Here is a 21,383-nt window from a genome sequence, read left to right on the forward strand (position 1 = left end):
CTAATAAAATTTGTTTATTAAAAAAATCTTTAACTTTTTCTTGTACTCCATTCATACACTGTTCCACAATGAAATTCGTATATTCACAATTTACTCAGTTTACCCTTAAATATCCACAGGGTTCAGGGTGCAGTCCAGGGGTTAAACCGAACTGCACGAAACGGAAGTGACCAAGCAAAATAACTATTTAATGTATACGGCTATCGAATCACCCATCTGGCACATATGACAAACCCCATAGAAAAAACCATAAATAAACACGTCATAATATCCTCTCTATAATAACGCATAATAATAGAGTATGATTTTTCCAGGGTGGAAAATTCGCATTGTACCCCTATCTGTATACAGCCTCAATATTCATCTAATGAGCCATGAATAGAATTAGAATGCCGTACATAGTGGGTCCAAGAAGATCATATCTATTCGAAATTCATGATAAAGTTATCTAAACGTTTATCTATCCTGTTCTTATCACCAGCCATAATTTATTAGAGGGCTAGCAATGGCACTGCAAACCTTTTCAGCCCGTAACAGACACTCGATCGTCCCCTTGACGAATAATTTTGATAATCAATCAGGTTGATTAGCTCGTACGCTAATTAAGTGATCGTAAAGAAAATTTTGCATGGGCCAAACAGAAAAATGAGTTTTTACCTATAAATATTCTTCGCCACCTGTCTAATATACACTCGCATATCCGGTATCGTGCTAGGATTTCCGGTATGCGGTTGATGTGCCCTGCGGTGTCGCCCCTACGTGTATTCCGGAATACCCTGTTACACGGTACAACCCCCTAAGGGCTTGATGGGGCACGACCCCAAAACACTCTACGCTCCAATGCACCCTCGTGTATTCTTGCAGGGCCACCCCTGCAAATCGATTTGTTATTGCGGCACGTCATTGTTCTAATGATGAATGTTGAGAAACAACAGAGTGTTTCTCGTGTCGGGAAAAGCACGAGACTAATTTACTGCTTATCACTTGTACCTATAAGAAAAAATAATTTTACATAAAAAAAAGTACATTTTCGTCTGTCATTGTTACTAAACATTTTTAATAATTTTAAATAAAAAATTCAATTGTAAAAATAATTTAAAAAATGTCTTAACTCTGGGGTTGTTTCATCCATAAATATGGGGATTGGTCTGTTTCATTGAATGACACCCGGTATTATATAGATCTCGTATACCTGGACCATCAAGGGAATACATGATGAACATCAGTAAATCGATTTCACACTCCTGCTGGGTATAAATTAATAGACACTTAAAGCTGTCCCATCCTTCTAGTAGGTACCAGGATGTTCTAGGGGCGTTTTCCAGGGGGTCGCTCGGACCAGGTGTTAGACACGGAATATACCGGGTCAGGGATGCACCATGGAGAATCGTAGATCCATGGGGTGCCACTGTAGAAATAGGGCGGGATACACCCTCCAGAAACACTTACGGATCCTTTTTCCTATATCTGATGTAGAAAACCCGATTACGCGAATTAACACGCTCTCGAGACTGCAGAATCGAATGAGATATTTATATACAAATTGTAAAACGTTATATCGAATTTCCCAATCGATTAAACCTTTCCTCTGAACCAATACCATACTCTTTCAATTTTCTTCATATGTATCATAAAGATGTAATTATTAATGTTCGTCCTCCATCTGCATAAAAGATAGTATCATCCACTTTTATGCTTAAAACTTTTTATACTCTTATTGGATTTTCTCCAAATCCAGAGATAACATTTATTTTACGATTTTATATCTATATATTATTTTAGCACAGTACAATCCAATATTATTGTCCACGTGTCCACGTGTGCTCTTAGGCATATACGATATATACATATATATATATATATATATTATATATACAGATAGGATTTGGTATTTACATCAGATCTGCTGCAGTTATCTGTATGGATCAGTATTCGTAAAAATTCAACCGCACGACGAGCAGATTCTAATCCATTATTTTCATTTGGGATTACGCTTACAATAGTCTTGCTCGTAAAGGTCCATGAATTCAACGGACCTACAGTCCATTTCATCTGGAGCAATGCCTATAAGAATAAAGCATACGATTAAATTTTGATAAGATAAACTATAAAAAATGTTTCTTTCGTTACAGAAAAAGAAAGACAAAAAAAAGTGATTATTTCCAACAAAAAGATCCTGAGCTATAATTCATAATGGCACGATCATCGCCCCTTGGGGATACTAAACCAAGACTATATTTTATACCTGTTAATTACAGAAACTTAATGGACCCCTGATCCTAAGCACCCTAAAAATTTGGAACATATGGGTAGTTCGTAATAGGTTTTTGTTTATTAGACTGTCGGCATGACAAAGGTAGCAAAAAAATCCCAAGACGAAAGATAAATTTATTTTGTCATCCGAGTGCAAACGGTAAGAATTTTTTATTGAAAAACTTAATCAAATTTTGTACAGTAAACTTGTGTAATGGAATCAGGAAGTACTAGGAGATGCAAAGTGGCAGGAAAATAGCAATAAAAGAAATCACAGTAAGGTTCTAATTTCTAAAAATGTTGTACGCGTGCGAGACACGTGCCTGTCATTGAGTAAGGGTTGAATCGGGCTAACCATTTTGGTGACATTTGGCCCCGTGGTTGCAACCTGTAATTATGCACCCGATATAACCAGCGGCAGAAAACTACCCCCTTGCTGGTAGAAAACCGCGATCTGATTTCCATTACATTAATCAGTCAACTAATTACATCTAATAATAGACTTGGTTCTGTGCAATATGTCATTCTTATGAATACATAATTTGCATGAGCAACCCCTTGATAGAATTTCAAAACAGTATCGGTACTTAAAAAAAATCCATTCCAAGAAAATAATGTACAAAAAACTGATTTTTCAGTAAATCCACCCTTATACAGTGTGAAAAATAATTTACATAGTCGCTCGATTTCTCGTACCCGTTAAGGGTGGTACCGTAAGGGTAAAGATCCCGTAGCATGTAAATGGAAATTTGTCAGTAATAATTATCAGCAAAACTTACTCGTCTGCTTTTGCTGCGGGTGTTATCCAGTCTTGTAAAGAAATTCACCCCCATATGAAAGACACCCTTATCAGATCAATGAATAGGCGGATCCGCTACCCCAGCAACGTTGCATAGGCCGCCTCTGCCAACCCCCGATTGGACGAATAGATTCTGCACTCGTTTCAACCCTGCGAGTAGCTGCCGCCCCCTTATTCTGGCTACGGTTTCAGTATCACAAAACCGCTTAAATAATCAGCAGCATCGTGTGACAGCGCGTAGCTGTTGAATAGAACAGTTGAAACGAGTGTTGATGAATCTACCTGTAGTTCAAAGTGTACGACCTCTGAAAAGAAGAAACGAAAAATAAATAAGAAAGTCCAAGATACTATTAGGTCCTCGAAAATAAGTAGAAAAAATCGAATAAGTCCGACAAAAGTTAAGATGTAAATGAAAGATTATGGTTTTTCAAAATATAAAAAAATCTATCTAAGAGCTATGGTGATTTTGAGTTTCCGAAAACGTACAATTCTTCCGGGAATATACTACAGTGATTCTCGTGGTGCAAAGTGTCGAGGAATTGACACGTGATTACTGCAAGTGTGCATACGGAAATCTGACACGTGTCCCTTTGGATATCGAGCACGTGCCGATGTTTAGAAATATTCCAAACGACGCGTGTCGCACGTGTTAGCCATTAAATCACGAGATCCCGGAAACGTGTTCAAGTGGCAGTAGAAAAGGATATCGAAATTCCAGAGTAGATCACAGGATATTCCAAGTAAACAAGACTATGACATGATCCTTGTATAGTTTCGGAAATCAACAAGAAAATTGTCAGTGCCAACAGAAAGTAAAAAAAACTGTAAAATGGCAAAATCGCTAAGTGAAAAAAAAATGTGAATATTAATTATACCTAATAATACCGGAATCTAGTCAATTCTACTGGTCGTACGTATTATTGAATAAATAAATATTAAAATTCCTACTAAAAGAAACCTAATACCTGTATCAAAGAGGAATATCTAACCATAATATAGTATCAATCATATAAATAGAAATTAAATCCCACAAAGTGTATTCTTAAAACCGTTAAAAATGTATTCCATGGATAATTTAGAATTGGACATGATGAACAGACAGTATATATACGAGGCTCACAGTTTTTTGGGTAATCCAGCGATTCCCTCTTTACCACCGCATTGTGGAGCACCGACGGCAGCAACTCTGCCAACAATTCCATCTCAAATACCGTCTCATCCACCAGGAAGCACGGGAAGTACAAGCGGCAGCGATTTATATTTGTACGACGAAAACAGTAGCGACAACGAAAGCGCGTACAGCAGTGATCAAGAGAATCACACGAGAGAGTAAGTTGGCAAGATAAATAAAATTGTTAAGTAAAAAATTACGCCTTCAAAATAAATGATTAACTGAGATATCACGTTAAAGAAAGAAACAAGACGAAGGTAGAATAATCGAAAATTGGATATCGTATTGACAACGAGGTTACGCTTTCCAGAAGGAGTCGAGGTAGCAGACGACACGGTGGAGTTGGAAAATGTCCGCGTCAAGCTGTGCAGCGTCAGGCTGCCAATATGAGAGAAAGAAGACGTATGCAGAGTATAAACGATGCATTCGAGGGTCTCAGAGCCCACATACCCACCTTACCCTACGAGAAGAGACTCTCAAAGGTGGACACGCTGAAGCTTGCTATTGGTTATATCAATTTTTTGAACGAACTCGTACGTGCTGATAAAGGTAACGATCCACTTACTGGAAACGGAGGATTGTCCAGGTGTTCAGGAAGGGACGAGACGAAGAAGATCATAATCCGTGGTGAGGGTAGTTCTAATTGTATACATAAAAATCGTTCGATACGACAATCGAAACTTGGTGAAGAATTCGATTAGTATAAATCGAATGATCTACGCGCAAATTGTGACAAGAAAACTAATAAATACATTTATTCCGACCTCTACAGACAATCGATTGTCGTGAAACGATTGACGTAAAGTTCATAATGTCATGATAAGGAATTTATGATCAGGTTAATATACCTTATCGATTCTAGGAAAACTGAAAAATTAAATTTATCCAAATCACATAAAAGTTCGATTGTTACGTATCGAGAGATTACAGTACATAATGTTACGATAAGCAATTTATGAGCACGTGTTAATATACGTTATCAAGGACCACGAGTCATGATGGACATAAGTCACTTTCACATATGGTCGACGATACGACGATTGAAATTTGAATAGTAATAATACTTTTTTTTTGACAAAGACAAACTTCACGATACTGTAATAAATCAGAAAGTTACAATTGTCTGTTTTGACAAGAAAAATGAAGGATTGTACCGCGTGCGCATTACTGTTTACTTAAATTACATACTCAAACGTCTATCTAGCCGGTAGTTAGGTACTAAGGTGAACTTCCGGTTTCTAATAGTCCTTGGATTCTCTATCATTTATCATAATTACGCATCTGCCCTTTGACCGACAGGTGTCTGCAGACGACGTTCGGCGTCGTTCCCCACGTCCCACATGCAACATATTTTTCTCGTTAAATTAACTTTCCGTGTATACGCACAATTAATGAATCCACCATGATTTCACACCTGTAATTATATGCATAATTATTTTTCAGGTAGCGGGGGCAATCCGTACATCTCGCACTCGCTTTCGTGGTCCCGGAAGTCGGACATTTCGCCGAACGGGATGATGTACGCGAAAGTCTGGACCCCGGAAGATCCGCGAGCGACGAAAAGCGGCACGACGTTCGTCGAGTGATGCACCGCGTTGTTAAAATTTCCAAAATTCAATGACAATGGGACCTTCTTTTTCTTTAATATTATTCACAAACGCCCATCGTGTTATTTAGTGTGTAAGCAACGAATTCTAGTCACGGCAACGTCTGCTGAATGAGGATCTTAGTCGTCGGATAATTAATTACTTTACCTATTTCCCTGGCATATGCACTTTTTGTATAATCGTGATTATTATTGACAAACAATTGTCATTTTTATTTTTTCTAGTCTTCTACTTTGAAATAACAGTATTATTTGTAATTAATCTAATTATCCTTAGTGTCGTCATGCCAGAATCCTCGCGTTTATAATTACATCATAACACGTGTCTGATTATAGTAATTGAATATGTAAAATTTTATATCTATAAGACGCATAAATCATCCCTGTAAATTGTACAATAGAAATATTTTTTTCTCCTTTTCACAAACATTATTATCATCCGAAAAACAATGGCTGCGCGAGTTACGCTTATTTGTAAATAGCAAATTAAACGATTTATCACGATACAATAAGTAGATATGATTTATATTATAATTAACAAAGTGACACCAGCCAAATAAAGTAGATGCTCTATAAAGCTAAAAGAAATTTAAAAAAGATAAATTTATTCGTCCCAAATCTCATCAAAAACAAATTCCAAAAACCACCGACCCCCAGATTATTTCGAAAAGTCGTAATACGTCCTATGGGACTGGACTACGAATCCCGTAAGAAATTCAAATAATCTTTCCTGCAAATTTTCTACCCTTATTACGCTTCCTCGAGTTGAAACCTCTATTAGCTGAAACATCAAGGAGCATCAAGGCTTTTGAGCTTTCCGAATCTTTCATCCTGGGAACGTCAAGATGGCCGTGCAGCTGGTTTCTCTCATGAAGAGGCACTCACGTACAGGCGTACCGAATTTACGCTGCTTGCACGTTTACGCCGGGCGTAACGACGGGGAAGCGTCGCGATGGGCGGAGACGTCGATACCGCGTCGTCGCGAAGCTTTCAGAATGGCGTCGACGGCTGCGTATCTTCCCACGACGCGAATCCGTTCTAGGGATACGAAATAACGTGCTCGATCTACACTGTACTCTTGAAAGCTATACAGTAACATATATATATATATATATATATATATATATATATATATATATATACACACAAAAAGGTAATGACGTGTCCATAGGAAGTATTTAAAAAATGAAACCAAAAACCCCTGTCCTTTACATATTCACCCCAGTCGTCATCCCAGGAGCCTATATATATATATATATATATATATACATAAACACAAAAAAATGATATCCAAGACAACCTTTAGAACTTTTGATAAATACACTGTAGCTTCTTACGAATTCCTTGATCATCACCCATGAGCCACCTCGAGAAAAAAAAGTTGTTTCCTGCAAAAAAAAAATGACCAAAAGAAAAATAAATTTTCTTAGCCTGATTAAACTTCCCGCAACCCCTAATGTACTTGGCTACATGGTGATTCAAAACCCGTCACGCTAAAAGGTCCACGGGCTCCCGAGTTACTATCAGCTGTGAAAACAGTGTTGTTTATAGACATCGACACACAATGAGGTGTAATTGAATCCATATTCGTAAAAGGGGGTGGTTTGCCCAGCCCTACTTCAGCAAGGGTGGCACCCTGGTACCACCATCAGTCCTGGCCAACGTGAAAGTCCCGAGGGTCGATTTGCGGACAATTAGGAACAATTTCGTGGGTACACGGTGATAAGTATCGTAACACAATAATTCGAGGGTAGTTCAGGGTAAATAAAATTGTACGAAAAATTTAAATAAAAATGAAAATTCCTCATTGATACATCGAAACCAAATTCGATTATACTCAATACGTACGTGTATATCTATTTCAACATAGGGGTAAACAGTCCAAAGAATGATAAGGTCAGGTCACCCGACCCCTCTCTGACGATACGCGCAGGTGTTTTGAAACACCTGTATCAACGTCAGATAATGAGGTTAACCACCGCCGTGCACTTCATGTAACATGAGCAATATTTGTATTAAATATGAACAACACCCCTGGACGACAATCTGCACCCAACTGTTTTTTGTCATTAATAATTTTTTTCATCCCTCAAATTAAAGACTGATATTATCATCAGAGTATTGGGGGTAATGACGAAAAAAAATTTATTTGAAATAATTTTTGTAAATTCCAAAATTTCTTCCTACTCCCAATACTACTTGTATCCAGATCTCGTTCATCCGTCAACCGTATTATTATTTTTTAATACGAAATTCTAAAGGGGTGGCGAAAGGGTGTGATGATCTCGAGCTTTCGGAATAATCGGCTCGGACGCTGCGGCCTATCGATGTACATAATGCCCCGAGAAATTAGCAAACCATAGACCCACTTTCTTCTGTGTACCAGGGGTGTATTACTAGGGGGGCTTGACGCTAGGGGATGAACCCCCTGGCACTTGCGCTGATCCTCGCAGCTGGAGTGACACACAAATAAAGTATTAATTCTCGACTATGGTTACAGTAGGACATCGCTATGGCAAGAGTTACACTGACGCGATGCACAAAGGTACTCGTACGTATGACCGACGCGCAGAATAAAGGTTCGTTCACACGGACAAAAAAATGAAATTAAGTAGCAATCAAAATTTTACCATTCGATTGAAAATCGAACAATTCTCGATCGAATAGAAGAAAAAAAAAATTGAATCGATGACAAGATAAATTTTTGAATACAAATTTTTTTATTTTCACGTAAAAATCGTTATTAATTAAACGCATGATTGTAAGAAATAATTTTATTTTATTTATATTCATCAAAAAATTCTAACCTTGTTTTCGTAACCGTCGTGCGTACGATGCTCGTTGTGAACGTAGCCTTAAGTGCCTATCCAGCATGAATTGAGCAAAGAGAGCATCCACCCTCGGGCCCCGATCATTGAGAGGCCCCCTGGAAAAATTAGGACACGCAAATACCTGGGCAGCTGCACCGCAGGGGTTCAGATAGTCTGCCCAAAAATTCACCCTCAGCCACCCCAATGCCCTCGAGTACGGTTTCGCGCTTGCGTCACGCGTAGGACCACCCCGTTGTCGCCTATTATGTTAAAATTATCAGAGAAAGGAAGAAAGGGGAAGAAAATAAGCGTGTACGGTTCGACCCTTAAAAAGAGGGTAGTACCTGCTCCCCGGTCATATAGATAACGTTTAAATAATTACGAAAATACGAGCCAAAATTTTCGCGCAATAACAATTCAATTAGTTAGTCAAAATTATTTGACACTAAAATTGCCACCCTCAAAAAAAGCGAGGAGGTCCGATAGCTCAAAACAAAGAATAGATAAAAATTCATGTACCCGATAAAATCAAAAAGAAGTGGGGCAAAGGGGCTGTTCCATCTCCCCCCCTGATAGGAATCGAATGTGTCGTTAAATCCAGCGTGAAAACTCAGCCGAGATATCGTCCTCGAAATCCTATTAGTTCATATTTTAAGTCTCCCCTCCAGCCCCGACAGTAATGCCACGACAATGGAGCTCTTTGAATTTTTCTCTTTTTTTTCCCTTTTACAATAAAGAGCGTTACAGCCATCAAACCATCCAGCAGTTACAAGAGTAGATGAGTTCAACTTAGAGTAAAAAATATATATATAAACCTCATACCCTTACCGATCCGAATTTGACAGATATTGTTTCTCAATTGTACACATAAATAAATAGGACAAGAAATGCGTCAAAGATAACCTCAAAAAGTGTTATCAGTCAAATTTTCAGTAAATACAATTTTTGTTACATAAAATTTCTTTTTCTAACCTCGTTATCTCTCTGTTACGATTTCTAATGAGTGCTCTCTATAAAATTGTCTATATTGTCCTTATCGCATTGCGTGACCCATACTTACATATTGCGAGTATGTATTTAAACGGACGTTGGAGTCATATTGATTTGGCAGAGACGAGGTCGCAGGTGAGTTTTCCCACGACCCCCCCGAGCAACCCGCGGCTGATGACTACGCCGGTATGATGGAATTTTGAAAAAAAAAAGAATAAACCACGATACGTAGAGCCAAGCAAAGAAGAAGCAAAGTCAAGTTCCAACCATAAAAGATGCATAACCTCCAAAATAATTTTGCCGGATAACCAATAGAGAGAAAAAAAAATTACCAAAATCAAGTAAAATTTGGTAACCTAGAAAAATTGGTTATGATCATTCGATTTGTCGGATCGATGGGTATTTTGACTTTTGATATGAGAATGTAAAAAACAATCAGACTTTATTAAAAATTCCTCCCTTGGAAACACATATGGCATTTCGTATGGTAATTCTCTTATGGTATCGTTCGTACAGAGACGGTTCGAAGATCATAGAAGATTCGCGACCTACCAATTTTTCACGATTTTTATATTCAACGTCACTTAAGATTGTGTCCCGAGTTCAGAAAATATACAGGGTGTTTTATATCGATCAGCAAGACCTTCGAACTGTTCCGTATCTTACGCGTAACTTTATACATAAAACAAAAACTAGTGCCTTAGTTTTTCTACGATAGAATACATATATATATATATATATATATATATATATATATATATATATATTTGTTGTTGTTTTGCTCCTGAGAATATGGTACAGTATAGATACAGTATCCTACGAGACAACCTACATAGTGGAATTTTGTATACAGGGTGACAACTACGTAATGCGCGTAATATAGTTGCAAGGCATGTAGACTATAAGGTAACGATTTAATTAGAAATCAAATCGTACGACGCAATAAGTAAAGAATGACAAAATTCGAATGACGATGACTATATCGATGAATTTATGTAAAAATCGATAGAGTCATGCGACTCGAGGATGAATAAAGAAAATTTCAACAGCATCAACGATGACGACGTAAATTCTTGTCTAAGATGATCGACATATTTTTTTTAACTCCACCATCAAAATCTAATTCACGTTATCTTACATGACTAAGATGATATTATTCGATTACGTAATTAGCAATCGAGTTAGCTGCGCTGAATTATGAAAAAAAATTTGGCACGATCGACTGTGGAAAAATATGACTTTTCTGTCCGTATTTAATCAATTTTCGCTCGATCGCTCGATCTCTCCGAAATGTCAGTTGGGATTTAAAAAAAAAAAAAAAAAAAAAAGAACTATTTTTCCGTCACCCGTTCAAGCGGATCTTTTCGAATTATCCGGACAACGAATAAAAAAATGTTCCCTGCCAGAGAGATCGGCGTTCAAAGAATTCTAAGAAATTTATTCCTCTTAGAAAAATGTATCAAAGTCCGTTACGACTATTCGTATCGTTATCTCAAGTCTGGTTGTGAATTACCGATCGTTGTCATTGATTAAATTTGAGGTGTAATTTTCCACAAGAAAAAGTCATCCAATTCGTTAAAATAGACGATATTGAACATTTGAAAAATCATAAACAGCAAACGACCAACGATCGATAAATCAACGAACTAGAATGTTTATCGACCCGAACGCATACCGACGATCGTCAGAGTTAATACCAATCGGTAGGAGTATATTTTTCAAAAAGATAACATCCGAAAGTAAACCGATTCCCTGAGTGATGATCGAATAATCTGTAAGTCTTGGTGTTTCACTTTTTTTTTCTATTTCAATCTCTCTCTCTCTCTCTCTCTCTCTCTCTCTCTCTCTCTCTCTCTCTCACGTTATCATCTAATGCATCTAATAGTCTAAGCTTTATACACGCCAGTATATATATATAATTTACAATCTAAAATCTCGATGATTATTAATTCTGTCTAATTAATCGCTTATCAGTCGAATTGCATTCGAATCCGAACATAATTGTCGTTGGATTTCAAATATATTGACGCACGACGAATACGCGACAAGGTATGGCGATAATTTAACTTTTTCTCTCTCTGTCTGCCTCATTTTCATTTCTTCCGTCCTTCACTTAGATCGATTAGAAAATATTCGCATCCCGAGCGCTCACGCAATCAATCAGTGAGCAGAACAACAACGTGACAGGATTAAGATCCAATTAATGTTTTTGCGTGAGGTAATACAGTTACGATATTTTCTTTCTGTGCGTGTAACTGTTTTACAAAAGATTTTCATGTCTCGCATTCTTCTCTTCTTCATTGCTGAGCTTATGATTGTGTAATCTGAAGTGAGCGCCTGAGATTGGGTGAGAGCGAGGCGCTATACAAGATTATGAAAGGCAGGTACAGGAATTTGTTGATACATTTTTTTTTTAACGCCATAGCTCTCACGGACATCTGTAAGATTTTTTCTTCGCTCTGTTTTTATAAACTTTTCAAACGATCTCAAAACGCGTAAAACTAACGATCACCGATGGAACAGATCCTTTGTAATTTTTGACATGAATTTGTGAAAATGAAAACAATAAAAAAAAAAATGGTAAAGTTGTACGATAATAAAAATCTGGATTACCAAGTAGAAATACCAATTTGCGGTAATAAAATTGTCAAAAACAAAATTATCGCTCTTGAGCTGCGATCGAGAATTTTGAAAATTAAAGGTAAAACGATCTTCGCGTAGGAAGCAAAAAACTCAATGAAATTTCATCGACCGCAAGTACATATGCGTCTACGCACACAGGAAATACAAAAATTTGGGATTCTTCCGGCATTTATAAATAAATATACAATCAATCGGTCTTCGTTCTAGATGTCAATACAGTTAAATCTATTTATATCGATTCATCCACGCAAATCAATAGATTTGCGATTAACGATTACATCAAGGATGTTCGGTAATTCTCCTATAGATTGTGACATTTGCGATTCCACAAACGATACACGAGAGTGAATTAACATGAACACTATTGCATTGGTCTTTTCGGGCAGTCTATGTGGTGAGTTAGATAAATCAAAAATAAAACCAATTGACTAACTCGCTTGGGCAATTAAAAAAATAATTACATTATATAATTAATAAGAAATAGAACGAACACACGCTTAGCTACGGCCTGACGATTTCTACTCAAACTATTTCACAGCTATGATTCGTGTGGAGGGCAGTGCTCAGTGTTGTACAATACAAAATTTACAATATTATTAATAGGTTTCAGATTAACGCGTTCTGAAATAGATTGCGGCCACGTAAACAATAGTGATGGCCATCCAAAGGGATGCAACGATGGTGCCTCAATTGGTTAAAAAAAATTTTCCTTCGACAGCCAACCAAATACGAATTACAGAAAATAATCTAAATTGATAACTAATTCAGAACATAATCATTAAAAATCATTCTTACTTAATATCTTTGTTGCAAAATTAAAAAAGTGTTCTTGAAAACAAATTTTACTGTTTCGTCTTCTACTTCGCAATGGATTTATTCTTCTGTCGATGTCAAGCATCAGATATTACAAGTGTGCTCGCTTTGTAAAACTGTGAAAATTAAGAGACAGGAGCAACTTTTTGAATTGCCAAAAGCACCATCGTTGACTTACAGGCAGTTATTGTTTATGTTTAAGTTCAATGTACACCTATTGTATTATTGCTATTCGTCGCCATAGGTTTCACTTACGCGCTAATGTTTGTACATCTGTGGGCTTTCTCGGTTCGCATTGATCGACAGTTGAGAGAAAACAAAAATAATTAATTTTTCAAATAATCCCGAATTCGTATCTTATTACTGATTCGATAAAAAAAAAAGTATGAACGTTCTCGGTCGCTTCGGCGGAGTCCATTGTTACCATCGTAGGCCAACCCTCCATTGCCGTAATTCTTTTTTCTCTTCCCCCACGCCTCGTTTTCGGTTGCACATTAGTCGCAAAAATTTGGCACTGACGTTGTTACGCAGAGCCAGTAGCATCTAGCTTCTTCTTATTTTATACTTCTAATACGTCCAATTTAGCCTCTCAATAAATAACCTTGCTATGGGCCTGAATTATATGATGTATAATACAATAGCATGATAATAATAATTAATGTTAATCGAATTTTAAAAGTGATTTACGATTTACATTAATCGTACGTAATCATCGAGTTAGACTACTGAATTTGAATTTAGTTTAAATATAAATCTAATCAGCGCGAATCAGGCTCAAAACTCTTTAAACTTCCATTATACACTTTAGAGAATTAAAAACAAAAAAGGAAAAAGAAACAATAGTCCCCAAAATTAACACAAAAATGATTACAAGCCGAAACTAATCCTAACTAAACTGGCCGTAACCGCCATTTAGTACGAGAACACAATGATATGGAAATCAGCAGCTTTTTCAAACGACGATAAAAGGTGCGACCAGATTCGAAAACGTAATGACAATGGTTACGTTACGTTACGTTTTACGTGGCAGTTTTTCCTTCTCTTCTTATTTGACTTTGTGACATGATTGACGCGAAATGAGTGACAAATAGAGATGCAAATGAGATATACGAAATGAACATAAATACTACCGGGTCAACCCTTTAAAATCATTAAACATTAAACTCGTCATTCGGATTGACGTATGCAAATATCAACGGATGAATTAATCAAGTACAATATTTACATAATGACGAAAATTAATCGTATCGAGACCTTATATAATATTTCACATCACAGTTTGACGTTCCAGACACAGAGTCAGAAATCCGGGGTTAAAAAGAGAAAGTTACAACTTTCTTCAAAGAACAGAAGGGAAAGCTTAAACATTCAGGATCTTCGAGTCAGCGTCGGTACATCAAACTTCATCGAACATTGAATTACGCGTCGTCAAATTTTCGAAAATAATCACGTGATGAGAAGCCACTGTATTCGAGCTATGTAGTAAAATGAAGTAAAAGAAGAAGAAATATGAGGATGTGACGTAGGAAGAGGTGAAGAAGGATGCGTAAGTGAAATTCATCGGCCAAGGATGGTCCTGGCATTAACTACCAGAAGTAATCCTCAATGTCTACGATGATAACGAGTCTGGCCTGTGCAGTAATTAGTACCAGTGTTGGACTTGACACGCGTATCCCGACTTCGCCGGCCCTGGGCCTGGATCTACCTTCAGCTGGGTTTCCCTGGTGGACCATGGCTAGTCGGGGAAGGTCCATGCGAATGAAGATTATGCATACTAGCACCAGCCTGACTACTCGTCAGATTGGACATAGCTGGTTGATACATAGAAGGCATGTAGCTGCTAGATGACTGCGGAACTGACCTGATAAAAATGTTCATAATCAATATTGATCGCGGGTAACAAAAATGCAAAGGAATGTGATTACTTACCTGGGAACTCCTCGAAGAGGATCCGGTGTTACAGACGAGTTACGTACTACTCCAGAATTATTAGCATTGGCGGCGGTGACGATGTTACTAGGTTGACCCTGATGATAGCCACTTCCAGCCGGACTGTGCCTGTGTCAAGCGTCAAAACAAAGATTGAATTTGAATGCCCAATCTTTCTGTTATCTTGTTCAAGACAAGTACGTTACCTTATCGTCGGGCTGGGTTGCGGCGGCACTAGGGAACCTCTGTGCTGGTACTGAGATAAGGAAGCTGCCGCAGGAGGTGATGGATCCGGTGGTAAACCATTTTCCATCGCTGTGGAATGACTGCTGGAACTTGAATGTGGCAGGTAAGTGTTGTTCACACGAGACTCGCGATTTACACGGGGTAATTGGGCTTGTGCGCCTGGTGGGATGTCTGGATGTGGGATGTTAGGATGCGATGGGTTCACTGTTGGATGTATGTTGTTTACTGCAAGAGACAAAAAGCATGTCAAAACACTTTCTTTTCTAAAACTATTTACAAAATTTACTTGTTTTTGTTCTCACCTGGATGTGTACTGGGTTGCGTTGTCAATGGAATTGCCAGCCTTGCGTTCACTGCCAGTAAGTGATCTCGCCTTTGTAAAAGGCTGTTCACGTGTTCCTCGAGTCTTAGGTTTTCTGCTCTCAGTTGATGCAGACACGATAGTAGTGACGCGACTGTAATACCATTAAGCAGAATTTATTAACTAAAATTATTTAAAAATTGTATTGAAGAATATACGATTGTATATTAGCAAAACTACTTATTCAAAGGCAAGAAATAATAAGTCTGGCAAAAACAATTCTCATGACAATATAAGTGGCGGTCAAATTTCCTCGTTTAGAAATAACCCGGCGTGCAGCAATTACAAATAAAACACAAAACCCCATCACTTGCGAAACCCATGCTACTATAAAGCGTGTTTCCTTGCCGTACACTCACTGTCAAAATGCTGGGCCTGTTCCATCAGGAATTGACTGCCCTGCTCCCACTGTCTCTCCAGAAGTTGATCTAGTGTTTGCGGAATTGCACCGCCGCCCAATGTCCCTACGCCAGCTACATTGTTAGAATTCGTGTTGCTGTTCGTCGAGAAGACCGACGACAGAGAGGCTGCAGGTGCGGTCGGTTGGTTGGATCTTATCTAGTATTAGAATAGTCAGCAAATAAGCATCCGTCTTGCAGTTCCATTATTATCATTAGAAAGCGTCGCGGTGCCATACGTCTTAGGAACTTACAGAAGCAATAACACGACTGTGAAGTTGCGGTCCAACTAAACTGGTAGTTGGATTATTCGACTCCGTAAAAATAGAATGAGCCTCCAGTTCCTGGGAAAGAGTATCCGACATCTTTTGCGCCATCGTCGAGGTAGGATTTAACTGATTACCCAACATGTGAGGTGCGCTTACTCCATTTTGAAACCTATAACATTCCATAACGAATTTGAACATTGTCTACCATGTATAGTGATCTTACCAGAGGATATAAAAACTCAATAAATTGTCTTACAATTTAACATCCTTTTCTTCCTTAGTACAGCTTAAAAGTGTAGTCGGTGTATTTGATGTGGAAGGTGTGGGTGTCGTTGAAGCAGCACCAGCACTCTTTCTCTTTCTTCGTCCTGGTCCAGAGCTACTCATGCTCTCCGAACCAGGACTACTAGGTGGTGACTCTTTCACAGTAGGTCCCATAGTACCAACCGAACCAGAGCCCACACTGCTAAAGTGGCCTGTGCCTAGTGTGGGACCCTGTATTATGGAGGGTATAGGAGCCACTGTTATGGACGGTGGTGGCGTCTGATGATTACTCCTGGCACCCCGCTTCGTCGTGGATACCACAGTATTATTTGATACAGTCGTTGATGTTGCTGTGGAAGCTGACAATGGAAGTGGAACAGTTGTAGCTGGCTGACTACTCGGCGTGGAGCCACGTTTCGGTTTTCTGGTCTTCTCCGGCTTGTCCGACGACTGAGATCTACAATTTTTATTTCAACATACATCTTGAGGTCACTTATGCCACAGCCAAGCTCATATCTATATATTCCAACGCGTCGTTCCGTGGAAACAGCATTTAGCTGCTACATAAATAGAGTTACATCACGCGAGATACATTTACGCGCTATCCCTCTTATCCTTCAGGAAAAACACAAACATAACCTCAAAATTTTCATCAACCCCTAGTAACAAGTAAGGTACGAGCGTCGAAAGATCATAAAAAACAATAAATTATAGTATTCCAGTTGGCAAACAATACAACACTTTTGTCTCGTTAGTAACGGAACGACAATATATAGTAATGAAATGACCTCGAATGAACCGCTGTGCTCAATACATAGCGAGCGGACTACTGTTATAAACACTCTATTTTTTATTGAGGAACGCGAATATATCTTTGACGAATCTGAGAGAATGGCTCAGGCGAATGATGATCTTTACCTGATATTCGATATTTTCGGTTAAATTATGTCACTTTCTCACTGAAAAACCGTATTATTCGTAGGACGGAGTACATTATCACGCGCGAAAGAGGTTAGAGCAACCTGCTTGTTTACCCCCCACATCGGCCATTTTGAATACGGCACAGTGCACTCATGCAACTGCAAGCCAGCAGGCGGTGTTGAGAAGCCCGCCTGATTGTAAAGGCGCGTTCAATGTAGATTGTATTATTCTGACATAGAATCAGCTGTTTAATAAAACTTTAAATACGAGAATTGGTTATATAAAAAAGCTATACGCCTTCCTGACCATTCTAAAAACAGAACTGGAAGCTTGTTTGATTTGTAAAGATAGTATTGAAAAAAGAGAAGACAATTCAGAAAGTAGATATTTATAAACAGTTGTGACGTCTTTACTCAATAAAAACAAATAACACTATTTGTATCTTTCGAGTAAATATTATTGAAACTATATTCTACTATATACCTCAATTGATAAATAAAAACTCACCGACACCTTTTCATTGGTTGATCCTCTGATAGAAATCGTTCAGCAGCGTTGGGCATCACATTTGTCCTGGTATCTTTAGACACTGCAGTTGTAATCATACTTTCCTGCAGTTGCTGATACAACGTTGGTGCATTAGTGACAACGCTCTGAACAGAACTTGGTAGGGAAGTGGCAGTCAATGGTACTGACACCACTATGCTGTTTGATATTGTTGTTGGTGACTGCGTTACAGCTGATGGGTGACTGTGAGATATTGACATTATCACAGGTGTTGTTGTTGCCTCTGTTGCAATGGAAGTGCTGATAGACGGCTGAATCGGTGGACTTTCAACCTTCAACTGTAACAACAATGATAAGTTGAGAACTCACTTGCTAGAAGCTCTGAAAGCCTAACATCTGGCTCTAGTCATATGATAGAATCAGTTGCTGGACCATCGATACGGTTTTATTACTATTCGGAGTGAAGTTAGTACCTTCTTAGATTTTTCAGGTTCTGTCGTTGTGCTGAGACTCGTGGCTTCTGTAACAGTCGGCTGTACTGTTTGATTGGAAGTGACAGTCTGCTGAACAACAGAGCTAACAGCAACGACAACCGAGCCACTGGCTTCAGAGCTAATCGAGTGATTCGAATTATCGTTACTGATGACAGTAGGTGTCCTCGCGCCAGTCTTTCTTTTTTTACTCGAATGACCCGAGGACTTGCTCGAGGACGACGAACTAGACTTCGACTGATTGCTGCTCTTGTGAATCAAATTTGAATTAGATCCGGAGGACTTGACGGTGACGGCGGTGCCTTCGTGGCCGAATACGCTCTCTGACTGGGTGACAACGGTCTCTACGAAATTGGAAGTTGTGAATTTACTTGAATTCGCGGAGTTTTCTTTGGGCGTGTTACGACCGCTACCGCTCTTGTCGTCGGCGACTCCGTTTATCTCTAGGCCAGGACTAGCGCTAGACTTGCTTTTTGAGCTCGATGTTGCCGACTTGGAGCTCGAACTTTTCCGCTTGCTACTAGTAGAAGTTGACTTCATCGGGGTCTCCGCTTCCTTTTCCGGCGAGGAATCCGATGAACCATTGTCCGCTGGTATTGGTTTGTATGGTGGGATCGTCTTGACGTTGCCGCCCTTCTTCTGGAATTATATGTCATTGCCCTTCTTGTTATTATGCATCCGAATCAACAGTACTGACAAGACTATGTGTTGCACGACCGATACACGCGCATACAGAAACATCACCTTCGATTTACTAACCAGCTTCGAGTAGTGATGCTGACAATACCCGCAATATTTTACATTGTCCAGGTAATTGCCAGCCTCTTCACAGAGCAAACCTAGAGCCTGCGCGCACGTTACGTGAAACTGTTGCCTGCAACCGGTCTTATTGCACTGCATGCAAGCTCCTACGTTTGCCCTGCTCCCACGACCTTGCTCCTCACAAATGTAGCACGTCTGAAATGACAGGTATTTATATCCATTGGAAAGTAATAACAATATCTCTTTTTATATTTTTTTTATACTGAGTCAACTACTCACTTTACTGAACCTTTCGGAAGGTATGAGTTGTAGTATAATGGGCTCCATCGTGGTGACATTTCCAAAGCGTACCTCTGGAATATAGAGGGCACATACCACGTGGGCCCAGCCTGCTTGATCCGTCCTCTTAAGAGCTCCATCTCGGCTCGGACACAACTCGCAACGCTGTTCCAACATTTTGCATTGCAACCACACAATTACTACATCCGACATCTTACATAGAAGTTAAAAGCTAGAGTTTTTTTATGTCTGAGTTTGCCGAGACTACATTTTTCCATATTTTTTACTCCATAGAATGCTTGTTGAACCCTGACCTACTTCTTTTTACTTGATGCAAATTTCTGAAGTAAATAGTAGACTTAAAGGCTTGTGAAGAAACCATGAGTCATGAATTAAGGTCATCGATTTTTGATGTGTAGTATCATTGGGTAAGATTTATATTAAAAGAGAATAACTTAATGAGGGGTAAAAGTAACTTACCACGCGTGTACTACGCTCTTGTGATTCACATTTTCTGCAGTACCACGGTCCTGTTGGTACCGTAACGATACCATAGCATGCTGTAAATAAACAAAATCATTTTTATTGATGCACCTGCTGAGTCGTGTCATAAAAAGTATAATCTTAACAAAACAAGCTGACAAGTAAAAATATGTTAAAAATTCAAACAGTAATTTACGAATAATAACTGTCATGCATTAGCATATGATAAAAAAAAAGGTCATTTTTAATGTTTTGTAGAGCATAAATATGTATTAATATGATACATAAAATGGTATAGCAAGATTTATATTGTTCTTATAGCTCTATGTTTTTCTCAATTGTCATACTAAAGAAATGGCAGTAATAGTAGAATCACAGAGGTGGTCCCTTTTACAACAGTAGGGGGTAAAGCATTATGCTTATATATTTTGATATTATACAATACAGTTTGGTGAGCATAACACAGAAAAATATAATACATTGATACTCATTATAATAAATACATAGTTCTATCAATTTACATCCAATTAAATTTGTTAGTCAACAATGTTTGTTGCTGTTATCGAATAAGAATAAGATAATTCTTATTTTACTTATCGATAATTAAAACTTATCAAGATAAATTATCACTCTTTTCCAAACATTTATCTCAATGTTATTCGTGTAATAAGATGCTTCAGTATGTTTTATAAACTACAAACAAAATGTAGTACAGAAATACCATAGCTCATACCTACAATCAAACCATACTAGCCTACACAGCGAAACCTAAAATGAGTAAATAGCAAGAACCACAGCATCCCAACAAGGAAGAGCATCACAGCTGATGACCCTACAAATAATTTGAAACATACCTTGGTGAACAGCGACAGTACATCCCTGTCCATCGCAGTACACCAGCGGATTTTCAGTCCAACCCCGCTCATCAGAACACACGCAGCACCCTCCAAGCATCTCCTTCATGCTGTGGTCCAGGCGGCCCGAGAGACGAGACTAGCAGCCGGAGCTAGGCCAGCCGACGAGGTTGAACTCGTGTACTCGTTCTTCGTGGGGACATGCCGACGACGATGAGGTCGACAAGGATACCTGATCCACTGGTTTTCCCTGGTTGTCTCGTGTGGCTGGTACACGCGCGTGACGCATCCAACGACCGTAGATACCCGGTCGGTTCCTCTATCCCAAGTATAACTCTAGCTTCTCTTTTCACAAAGAATAACGTTGTCGCCCTAAGCCCTGGCACTTGCCTGGCCACGCGACTAACGTACCTGTCCAATACACGCGGAATTCACCGCTGAAACGCCCTCGGACGGTTTGTTATTTACGACGGCGCTCTATTTGTTTCGTTGGGTGGCCATTTTATTTTGTTGTTGCGCGGTTTGCGCGCATGC

At 38.8% G+C, this 21,383-nt stretch overlaps 2 protein-coding genes and 1 long non-coding RNA gene across 16 annotated transcripts; 1 reads left to right on the top strand and 2 right to left on the bottom strand.

The window, feature by feature from the left end:
• Nucleotides 1-105: 105 nt before the first annotated feature.
• Nucleotides 106-3,162, bottom strand: LOC112494791. Of its 3 annotated transcripts, XR_003060623.1 has the most exons (4): nucleotides 3,033-3,162; nucleotides 1,897-2,064; nucleotides 1,113-1,663; nucleotides 106-990 (listed from the first exon to the last, which is right to left on the bottom strand). It is a non-coding gene; the product is annotated as an uncharacterized LOC112494791 (long non-coding RNA). The 3 variants fall into 3 exon arrangements; XR_003060622.1 differs by having other exon boundaries at nucleotides 1,193-2,064; XR_003060621.1 differs by having other exon boundaries at nucleotides 1,113-2,064.
• On the top strand, nucleotides 3,094-6,413 carry LOC107270642 (pancreas transcription factor 1 subunit alpha). 3 transcript variants are annotated; one of them, XM_015745829.2, is made up of 4 exons: nucleotides 3,132-3,962; nucleotides 4,132-4,381; nucleotides 4,534-4,850; nucleotides 5,667-6,413. In XM_015745829.2, the coding sequence occupies exons 2-4, from the start codon at nucleotides 4,140-4,142 to the stop codon at nucleotides 5,807-5,809; spliced, it is 702 nt and encodes a 233-aa protein (XP_015601315.1). In that variant the 5' UTR covers nucleotides 3,132-3,962; nucleotides 4,132-4,139; the 3' UTR covers nucleotides 5,810-6,413. The 3 variants fall into 3 exon arrangements, with proteins under 3 accessions (XP_015601314.1, XP_015601315.1, XP_015601313.1); XM_015745828.2 differs by having other exon boundaries at nucleotides 3,094-4,381; nucleotides 4,534-4,847; XM_015745827.2 differs by having other exon boundaries at nucleotides 3,132-4,381.
• A 4,529-nt stretch (nucleotides 6,414-10,942) lies between these two features.
• Nucleotides 10,943-21,372, bottom strand: LOC107270632 (protein AF-10). Of its 10 annotated transcripts, none has more exons than XM_025088004.1 (14): nucleotides 20,850-21,371; nucleotides 19,993-20,072; nucleotides 19,513-19,683; nucleotides 19,216-19,428; nucleotides 18,942-19,110; nucleotides 18,454-18,500; nucleotides 17,981-18,318; nucleotides 16,545-17,009; nucleotides 16,274-16,457; nucleotides 15,975-16,179; nucleotides 15,563-15,715; nucleotides 15,221-15,485; nucleotides 15,015-15,143; nucleotides 10,943-14,946 (listed from the first exon to the last, which is right to left on the bottom strand). In XM_025088004.1, the coding sequence occupies exons 1-14, from the start codon at nucleotides 20,956-20,958 to the stop codon at nucleotides 14,793-14,795; spliced, it is 2,682 nt and encodes an 893-aa protein (XP_024943772.1). In that variant the 5' UTR covers nucleotides 20,959-21,371; the 3' UTR covers nucleotides 10,943-14,792. The 10 variants fall into 10 exon arrangements, with proteins under 10 accessions (XP_024943772.1, XP_024943771.1, XP_015601292.1 ...); XM_025088003.1 differs by having other exon boundaries at nucleotides 18,454-18,815; XM_015745806.2 differs by having other exon boundaries at nucleotides 18,454-18,815; nucleotides 18,885-19,110.
• Between the last annotated feature and the right edge of the window lie 11 nt (nucleotides 21,373-21,383).

The sequence above is a fragment of the Cephus cinctus genome, unplaced genomic scaffold (genome assembly GCF_000341935.2).
Source record: "Cephus cinctus unplaced genomic scaffold, Ccin1 Ccin1_scaffold0806, whole genome shotgun sequence".
In the NCBI taxonomy this organism is placed as follows: Eukaryota; Metazoa; Arthropoda; class Insecta; order Hymenoptera; family Cephidae; genus Cephus; species Cephus cinctus.